Here is a 10,385-nt window from a genome sequence, read left to right as displayed (position 1 = left end):
GCGCTGGCCACGGGTTTGTCGTAGCAATGAGATCCGGAGGAAACAACGGGCCGAAGGCGGCAATGCCTGACGAAAGCGAGGGAGGGGTGAGGAGGGCGGCGTGCCTGGATCCAAGTGGAGCTCTGGCACGGCACAGGCAGTGTGGGGCGCAGCTGAGAGAGACGCGCGCAGGGCACGGCGCGCGGCGAGCACGGGCACAGGCAGGCGAGGCGGAGCGCTCAGGCAGCACAGCGCGGGGGCGTCGCTGCGCGCGGCGGCCGGGGCGCGCGGCGGGCACGGTGCACGGGTAGGTGCGGCGTGCGCGCGCTCAGGCAGGTGAGGCGCACCAGTGGGCGCGGCGCGCGACAACGCGGTGCGCTAGCGGGCACAGCGCTCAGGCAGCACAGCGCGGGGGCGTCGCGGCGCGCGGCGGCCGGGGCGTGCGGCGAGCACGGCGCACGGGTAGGTGCGGCGTGCGCGCGGCGCAGCACTCTGTTGAGACGGACCGCGGGACGTGGTGCAGGCCGGGAATCAGCGCCGCGGCTGGGAGACGTGGGCGTCGACGGCAAACGGGTGAGGGGCGGCGCCGATGCAGCCTGATGGGTCGTGGACGGCCGGCGGCGTCGGATCTGAACGGCGACAGCGTCGGGGCGGTGCTGCGGGGGGGCAGGCCGGTCGGGCGTGATCGGTCGACGGTGAGCTGATGATGAAACTAGCCGGCGACGGCGGATCCAAACGGCGACGGTGAGCAGGTAGCGGGTGGCGGCGAGCAAGGCCCGCGACAGTGGAGCAGGACGGTGGCGGAGCAGGATGAGTCGGGCGGCGGCGAACCCTCTTCCTCCTCTCTTCTCTCTTCTTCTCCTCCCTTCTCTTCTCCCTTCTTCTTCTTCCTTCTTCTTCTCCCTTCTTCTTCCTTCCTCTCACGAAGGTGACTCTTGGAATTCCAACGTTATAAACTTCAAAGAAAATCAAAGAGTAAATCTGGGGGGGGGCGCCCACCCCTCCTTATACAGGAAGGATGAAAATGGGCCCCCTTAAACAACAAAGGGAAAGAGGAAATGAAAGAAAATATGAGGGCTCGTAAGGCCCATTAAGGTAGGTGGGAGGGGAAGATATCCTCATATGGGTTCTTCCCCTCGCTACAACGACAAAACGATGAAGATGAAAAGCGATGATGAGAAAATAAGAAACGATAAAGATGAAAAGCGATCCAAAGGTGGCGTGTCATCACGCCATATATCTGAACCTAGGGTTGCGCGTCAATGCTGCGGCTCGTCGTGTCAGCTGCACACGTGTCGGTGGCGGGCTCGATGACGGTGCTGGCTCCTCGTGTGACGATCCTGCGGTGTCGGACGGTGCCGTGCCATCAGAGATATAGAGGAGGGGCCAGAGAGAGAGATAGAGAAAGACGAGAGAGCCACAGAGAGAGATAAAGAGAGGCGGGCCCAGAGAGGGAAAGAGATGGAGAGACATCGAGAGGGGGAGAGATTGCGAGAAAGATAGAGAGAGAAGAAGAACCATAGAGGGAGGGAGAGAGAGAGAGAGAGGAGAGGGCCAGGAGGAGATGGAGAGAGAAGAGGGGGACAGAGAGAGATAGACACAGAATCACGAGCTACTGTCTATGGCAGAGGATGAGTCATCAGAGAAGCCAAGTATGATGAAGCCTTGCAGCATACCAAAATGCTAAAAAAAGAGACTTTACCAGCACCGGCGATCGCCGGTGGTGGCGGTGGCGGCGGCGCCGTGGGGTTTTTCTAGGGAAGGCGGCTCCGTTTGGACCCGGAAAGACCGGCATTATGCTGGGCAGCAGAGACTAGTTTTGCAGACAGGAAGGCCTTGTGCGCATTGACCACGGTCTGGGCTGTTTCAGAGAGATCCGCCAGCAACCGAGCCACCGTAGATTCCATAAACTCCTTGTATTCGGCGACCCCATCTATCAAGGCCACCAGCTCCTCGGTGCACTTCTGAACTTCTTCCTCGCTCTCCATCACGGCTTCTTCGAGCTCGAGCTCACACTCCTGCTGCGAGTGTCCCATCAAAAATGACCAAGGGTGGGTCAACTTGGGCCAATGATGGATGATAAAGCCAACATGGTTCAACGATGGATGATAAAGCCAACATGGTTCAACGATGGATGATAAAGCTAACATGGTTCAACGATGGATGATAAAGCCAACATGGGTCAACGATGGATAATAAAGCCAACATGGGTCAACGATGGATGATAAAGCCAACATGGTTCAACGATGGATGATAAAGCCAACATGGTTCAACGATGGATGATAAAGCCAACATGGGTCAACGATGGATGATAAAGCCAACATGGGTCATGGATGGATGATAAAGCCAACATGGGAGACATGATATCATGTCACGTCACAGGGCAGTTCTTGATCTGGCGTTGACGACGTGTCATGACGCGTGACGCGACGTGCGTAGGTGGAGACGTGCTTGATGGGGCGTGCGTAGTTGGAGACGTGCTTGATGCCGGTGCATTGACTTGGTTTGTTGACGGTAGCGGCGTGTCCACAGAAGTCGTGTTGACATCGTCGCCATCAGATATCTCTGAAGATAGTCTAGTGGAATATAAGGAGGCATTTAGGGGGATAAAGATTAGAAAGAAACGAATAAAATACAAATCACAATTAAAGAAAACAAAGGTGTTTGAAGAGTGAGCTTATATATGTTTTTATAAAGAGAATTTCCTATACTGATTTTATTTGAAGCTGCAAATTTGTATTCTGAGAGTATATGTTGATTAGAGAATTCAGCTAATTTTTTAAAAGTTGATTTATAGTAGAAAATTATGAACAATCTTTTGAAAAGACTATGAGTATAAAATGTTCAATGAAATGCCCGACTAAAGGAGAGTATTTATATGGTAGCTTTTATGGATAACCCAAATGATTTTTGGTGTTTTTTATAACCACAAAATAAACAGAATAAGATGACTCTCTACTGTTAGGTATTTTTAAAGATTTTGATTGGATTAGAAATATGAAGAAAAATCAATTAATGTTTTTTGGGAAAAAAACACCGACCGGCCGTTTGGTGAATTGCATACAAGAAATATTTTTTTACTGCAATTGTAAAAATTCTTTTTGTTGTGTTGTGTATTAGTCTCCTAAATTGGTTTGAAATCTTATAAATATTCAACAATTGCTATCTGATATTCGTTGACTTACCAGAGTATTCTTCTGTTTTGGGGTCATCAACAGCTTCAGATCCTCCTCCGGCTGAGTCTTCTTCCAGATTAGTCCTCAGCCCTTTCCTAGGTTCCCAGTTTATTTTCTTCTCACTTCAGGTTAAAGAACCATCAATTATCTAACCAAGAGTTTCCAAGAAGAATCAGAACGAATTTAAGGAGTTTTACTCTTTGATTTTTTTTCAGATTCAATTTAAGAACGGTGAATGAGGTCGTTTCCTGTAGCCTGATTCTGGTTTTTATAGGTACGAACTCATATCAGAACTTCCCTTGGCGATATGGGACCATAACCCTTCAGTTTTCCGGCAGCGATTGGCAAAGATTCGCCTTCTCGTCACTGGAATTCGGTCGCCGGCGACGGGAAAAATGGCACGGGGTCAAAGAAGTCGATCTTGCTCTTCAACCTTCAATTTGTGTCTTTGAGGGTTCAAAAAACTTGTTGTGTTTTGATCATATTCAGTGTCATAATCATGCTAAATTCATAAAAAAGAAAGTTTATATAATGTTTGACTTGATGCATGGGATTTACTTTATTAATCACATATCAAGAATATCTATGCTAATTTCATCTTATAGAGAACGTATAACCTTCAAAGTGAAAAACTGTGTCCATGAATTTGAATATGTCGAATAACCTCCTGCTTAATCATTGTTACTCTTTGCAATGGCATACACAGAGATGATACAAGATCCTAAAATGTTTTATGAATTTGTAGATGAGCACTTAGGAAGTGGACTTCACCATGAGTGAGTCTACGATCTATGTGAAATATAGTCTGCTTCAGATGCATGAATTGCAAGAGCTCCGGAATGAATCATATGAAAGTGCAAGAATATACAAGGACATACTTATATTTCGAAGTAAGGCAGAGGATGAGCCATCAGAGAAGCTAGGGAAGATGATAATAGTATGATGAAGCCTTGCACCATATCATTGGTTTTTCTAGGGAAGACGGCTCCGTTTGGACCCGGAAAGACCGGCATTATGCTGGGCAGCAGAGACTAGTTTTGCAGACAGGAAGGCCTTGTGCGCATTGACCACGGTCTGGGCTGTTTCAGAGAGATCTGCCAGCAACCGAGCCACCGTAGATTCCATAAACTCCTTGTATTCGGCGACCCCATCTATCAAGGCCACCAGCTCCTCGGCGCACTTCTGAACTTCTTCCTCGCTCTCCATCACGGCTTCTTCTAGCTCGAGCTCACACTCCTGCAGCGAGTGTCCCATCAAAAATGACCAAGGGTGGGTCAACTTGGGCCAACGATGGATGATAAAGCCAACATGGTTCAACGATGGATGATAAAGCCAACATGGTTCAACGATGGATGATAAAGCTAACATGGTTCAACGATGGATGATAAAGCCAACATGGGTCAACGATGGATAATAAAGCCAACATGGGTCAACGATGGATGATAAAGCCAACATGGTTCAACGATGGACGATAAAGCCAACATGGTTCAACGATGGATGATAAAGCTAACATGGTTCAACGATGGATGATAAAGCCAACATGGGTCAACGATGGATGATAAAGCCAACTTGGGCCAACGATGGATGATAAAGCCAACATGGTTCAACGATGGACGATAAAGCCAACATGGGCCAACGATGGATGATAAAGCCAACATGGGTCAACGATGGATGGTAAAGCCAACTTGGGCTAACGATGGATGATAAAGCCAACATGGTTCAACGATGGATGATAAAGCTAACATGGTTCAACGATGGATGATAAAGCCAACATGGGTCAACGATGGATGATAAAGCCAACTTGGGCCAACGATGGATGATAAAGCCAACATGGTTCAACGATGGATGATAAAGCCAACATGGTTCAACGATGGATGATAAAGCTAACATGGTTCAACGATGGATGATAAAGCCAACATGGGTCAACGATGGATGATAAAGCCAACTTGGGCCAACGATGGATGATAAAGCCAACATGGTTCAACGATGGATGATAAAGCCAACATGGGCCAACGATGGATGATAAAGCCAACATGGGTCAACGATGGATGATAAAGCCAACTTGGGCCAACGATGGATGATAAAGCCAACATGGTTCAACGATGGATGATAAAGCCAACATGGTTCAATGATGGATGATAAAGCTAACATGGTTCAACGATGGATGATAAAGCCAACATGGGTCAACGATGGATGATAAAGCCAACTTGGGCCAACGATGGATGATAAAGCCAACATGGTTCAACGATGGATGATAAAGCCAACATGGGCCAACGATGGATGATAAAGCCAACATGGTTCAACGATGGATGATAAAGCCAACATGGGTCAACGATGGATGATAAAGCCAACTTGGGCCAACGATGGATGATAAAGCTAACATGGGCCAACGATGGATGATAAAGCCAACATGGGTCAACGATGGATGGTAAAGCCAACTTGGGCCAACGATGGATGATAAAGCCAACATGGTTCAATGATGGATGATAAAGCCAACATGGTTCAACGATGGATGATAAAGCCAACATGGGCCAACGATGGATGATAAAGCCAACATGGTTCAACGATGGATGATAAAGCCAACATGGCTCAACGGTGGATGATAAGGCTAACATGGCTCGACAATGGATGATAAAGCCAACATGGGTCATGGATGGATGATAAAGCCAACATGGGTCAACGGTGGATGATAAAGCTAACATGGCTCAACGATGGATGATAAAGCCAACATGGGTCATGGATGGATGATAAAGCCAACATGGGTCAACGGTGGATGATAAAGCTAACATGGCTCAACAATGGATGATAAAGCCAACATGGCTCAACGGTGGATGATAAGGCTAACATGGCTCGACAATGGATGATAAAGCCAACATGGGTCATGGATGGATGATAAAGCCAACATGGGTCAACGGTGGATGATAAAGCTAACATGGCTCAACAATGGATGATAAAGCCAACATGGGTCATGGATGGATGATAAAGCCAACATGGGTCAACGGTGGATGATAAAGCTAACATGGCTCAACGATGGATGATAAAGCCAACATGGGTCATGGATGGATGATAAAGCCAACATGGGTCAACGACGGATGATAAAGCCAACTTGGGCCAACGATGGATGATAAAGCCAACATGGGTCAACGACGGATGATAAAGCCAACTTGGGCCAACGATGGATGATAAAGCCAACATGGTTCAACGATGGATGATAAAACCAACATGGGTCAACGATGGATGATAAAACCAACATGGGTCAACGATGGATGATAAAGTCAATGAGGGGGTTCAAGGATAGAACCAACCACCTTCAGATAGTTGTTGGCCTCTTCTTCCCTTGTGACTATCTGGCGCTCCCTCGTCTGTCTTTCTTCCACGGCTTTCTCGGCGTCGGCAGAGCACCTCAGGACGTGGTCGTCGACTTCCTTCTTCAGCCGTATCGACCGCGCATCAGCCTGCATCAATAATTAATTTTAAAAAAGTTTCAGGAGACATGGTAATTCAAAATCTTCATCATCTTCGATGACGTTATTTTTTGGTTTTATAGGATGGGAGCGCGCCTCGGCGATTTTCTTTTGGAGAGCGGCGAGGCGTTCCTTCTTCTCATTGAGAAGAAGCGACTTCTCGCGAGATTGCTGCTGGAGAGACATCTTCTCCTCCCATTTTGCCACGGAATTCTTCTTCGTCTCGTCGGCGGCTTCTCTCAGGAAAGTCTTGAGCACCGTCTTGTAGGCCGTGCCCAGGACCTCAGAGGCAGAAGATCCTTCGGCGTTGAGCGCATATTGAAAATCACATCCGAGCTTTAACCTGGAGTTGAAAATTAGACATGAGTCAACTCTTTTTATCCCCCATGAGTGCGACCCATTGCGGAAGGGGCATTTCATAAAACAGCTTTTAACAGAAATACCCGTAGATTCTACTCAAATTCCTGCTATAATGACTCATACTCGGAAGCTTATGAGCTCATAGATGTCTGTTTGTTGGCAAAACGGCAAGCCAACTGAAAAGATGCATCCAAGTAAATACGAAAAGATGGTACATGACGAAATTCAGAAGAGGGTATAAATGGGGAAAACCCACTGAGCAAGTCTAGAATGAAACCAAGGAAACAGAAGAGGTAACGAGTGGATTCTGCAACATAAACTATATAAACTTTCAGATTCATGAAATGGGGAGAAGACCATGGAGGCGAAGAGTCTATATCAAGTTCGTTTAGAACATATTCAGGCAACCATGGAAAGAAGGAAAGAAGGAAAGAAAGATGGAAAGAAAGAATGATAGAAAGAAGAAGAGGAAAATGGGTATTTGTTTACCTTCTGATGGCCTGATTGGCCTGCTCGACGAGCGACTCCAACTCCTTGAATTTGCGGTCTTTATCGGCGTCCAACTCCCAGGACTTCTCCTCGAGCACGTTCCGGCCGATCTCGGCCTCGGCGACGTCCCTCTCTACGGCGCGCAGCTCCTTCTCCATCCTCTCCGCGTCGCGCACGTTCATCACCTGCGCGGCGACCTTGGCCCGGAGCTCCTCGTTCTCCTCGGAGATGCGCCGGCTCTCGGCGATCTTCGCCTCCAGCCCGGCCTCCTTGTCGCGGGCCAGCTTCTCCGCGGCGCGCAGCTTCTCCCTCCAGCTCTCGATCATCACGTCGAACTTGTTCATGTCGTCTCTCAGCAGACCCCGCTCCCGCTCGGCGGCCTCCCTTGGCGAGGGCCCGGACCGGGCGGCCTCGGCGGCGCGCTCGAGCTCGGCCGCCTCGCGCGCGAGGGCGGCCTCGGCGGCGGCGAGCCCGGCCACGAGCTCGCGGGTGAGGCGGAGCTGCTCGGAGTCGAGGGCGTCGACGGCGTCGTCCTCGCCGGCCATGAAGAGGTCGTAGCTGTGGAAGAGGTACTGCAGGGCGGTGTTGGCCTCGGAGAAGCAGGGCGAGGAGGAAGAGGAAGACTGGGCGTCGCGGGCGCGGGCGAGCTGGACGAGCCAGTGGAGGGCGGCGAGGAGGGGGGGCCAGGAGTGGGGCGTGCCGGGGGCCTTGAGGACGGACTTGCTGAGCTTGACGGGGCAGCGGAGGCCGGCGAGGAGGGAGGGGAGGTCGTCCTCCAGGACGGGCGCGCCCGAGCAGGGCCAGTCGAGGCGCGCGAGCACGTCGTTGAAGGCCGCGGCGATGTCGCGGGCGGAGGGGAGCGGGGGTTTGAGCGCGACGGAGGAGACGGAGGAGAGGTACGCGTTCACGGCGCGGAGGGCGCAGGCCTGGTAGGCCTTGTCCGACACCGCCGGAAGGCCCGACGAGGACGAAGAAGCCGCCTGAGCGAGGGAGGGGCGGCTGCTGCAGAGGCTCGCGTCCGACTCTCGCCGGGAGGAGAACGACGAGGGGCCGGCCGAGGGGAGCCTCGCCTTCCTCGCCGGCGTCGCCGCCACGCTCCGGTTCTTCGGGATCCTCCCCCCTCGCATCTTCCTCTTCTTCTTCTTCTTCTTCTTCTTCTTCTTCTTCTTCTTCTTCTTCTTCTTCTTCTTCCTCTTCTTCTTCTTCTTCTTCTTCTTCTTCTTCTTCTTCTTCTTCCTCTTCTTCTTCTTCTTCTTCTTCTTCCCGCTCCTGCGATTTGAACGTTCAACTTTCAACTTTCGAGAGGGACCGGGGAAGAGGAACCCCAAATGGCCAAAGCAAATCAAATCAACCCGTAGATTCCAGTCCTAGCAAGAAAACTCTCTCTAATTTTTCTCTTTAAAGGTTTTTCTTTCTTATCATTTATCAAACAAGAGTTTACTTGTTTATTTATTTATTTATTTGACGAGTGGTGCATCAATTTGTGCTTTTTTGGTGGGATTTGCGTTTTAAATTAACTAATGCTCAAGTGCTGGGGTTTGGAGGGAATAAGGTTAATCATAATGGTATCGGTATATATAGTATCCATCATTTAAACATTGTATTTCTAGTATTGTTAGTATCAGGAGAGAGATCCCATTTTCTGAGTTTTTTCTTCTTTACATCTCGACGACGGTTCTACGCGACGGAAATAGCTGTTGCGGGCAAGCCAATCTCACGTTCTACGATCTAGTCCAATTTTCCTAGGTAAAATGTGCTTATAATCAAGACCATGAATGCATGCTATGACAATCAAAATAATGATGAGATTGTAATATCAAGATGAAATTACTCGTCCTTAGACATCTGTTCTAAAATCTTTGTATTTAAAGGGTATATATATGAGAAGAAAATCAAAACACACTATTACAATAGCACTCTTTAGTCCCACTCAATATGATGAGCATTTTTGTTCCCATAGCCATTCGTGTTGAGAAATTAGTGATAAACGATGGGTGTTTTTAGTGGAAAGAGTTCAGCCATTTGACATCTACGAGTTCCTAATGTGGGGTTCTTGAGGCCTCGATCTAGATGAATGTGATGATTCCATGAAGCGGAAGACTTATGACAGAATCATAACAATATCATTAAAACATGAAATGAATCACCAGGGCACGGATCACATTTGTGATTTATTGGATTCTCGAGCAAAACGAGTCGACTTGGTCATGTGTGCAGCCTCTAAAGTATCCACGCGATCCTCGGCACGTTGAATCTCCTCCTTCACCTTGTCAAGCTTGATGAATATTATGTGGCCGTCAAGACAATCACACTACCATGTTTATTTAAGCTGATCGACTTTTATTTGCGTTCATTATTATTCTGTGTGATGTTTATAATGAAGTCCATGAATATGTGCAATGCCTTAGTGAATTATGATGAGATCATAATATAGTGATCGCTCATCTTTAAACATGTATTCTAAATATTCCTATTCGGCGGATAGTCGAGACGAACATCGAATATTCTGGATATAATAACACTAGCTGATCCTACTTAGACGATAAGTATGATTGATCATGTGGCTATTAATGTGGCGACACTTAGGACACATAGTGGGTGCTCTTTGGAGAAAGAGTTCACTTAATTAATCAATACAAATCCCTAAATGGTATTATACCTAAATGTCTATCAGGTTGATTCAAGTCACAGTTGTATAGGTGATCCACTGAATTACTTCCCACGGCTCATTCTCTTGTTGCTTTCTTTCTTTCCTCCCTCTACTCGCTCATCCCCCAGGACTCAACTAGGTAGACGGCCATCTCCTAGAAGGATCGACGAGGGGGGGGGGGTACAGGCTGTGGGAATCCCAGGCGTGGCCGACTGCGGTGAAGAGTTCGGCGGTGTACCGTCTCTCTAGTCGGTAGCTTTCTCCAGC

At 48.6% G+C, this 10,385-nt stretch overlaps 1 protein-coding gene and 1 long non-coding RNA gene across 2 annotated transcripts; one reads left to right on the top strand and one right to left on the bottom strand.

Annotated features, from left to right (window-relative positions):
- Positions 1–3,976: 3,976 nt before the first annotated feature.
- On the bottom strand, positions 3,977–8,864 carry LOC144701823 (kinetochore protein NDC80 homolog). The gene is made up of 4 exons (XM_078573596.1): positions 7,469–8,864; positions 6,716–6,962; positions 6,464–6,610; positions 3,977–4,391 (listed from the first exon to the last, which is right to left on the bottom strand). Exons 1-4 carry the CDS (start codon positions 8,593–8,595, stop codon positions 4,128–4,130), a joined length of 1,785 nt encoding a protein of 594 aa, XP_078429722.1. The 5' UTR covers positions 8,596–8,864; the 3' UTR covers positions 3,977–4,127.
- Positions 6,471–7,059, top strand: LOC144701825 (uncharacterized). Its single transcript, XR_013581108.1, has 2 exons — positions 6,471–6,591; positions 6,703–7,059. It is a non-coding gene; the product is annotated as an uncharacterized LOC144701825 (long non-coding RNA).
- Positions 8,865–10,385: the final 1,521 nt, after the last annotated feature.

This window comes from Wolffia australiana, chromosome 4, assembly GCF_029677425.1.
Source record: "Wolffia australiana isolate 7733 chromosome 4, ASM2967742v1".
NCBI classification, from domain to species: Eukaryota; Viridiplantae; Streptophyta; class Magnoliopsida; order Alismatales; family Araceae; genus Wolffia; species Wolffia australiana.
Note: the sequence above shows the minus strand (reverse complement) of the source record. Positions and strands in the feature narration are given on the sequence as shown.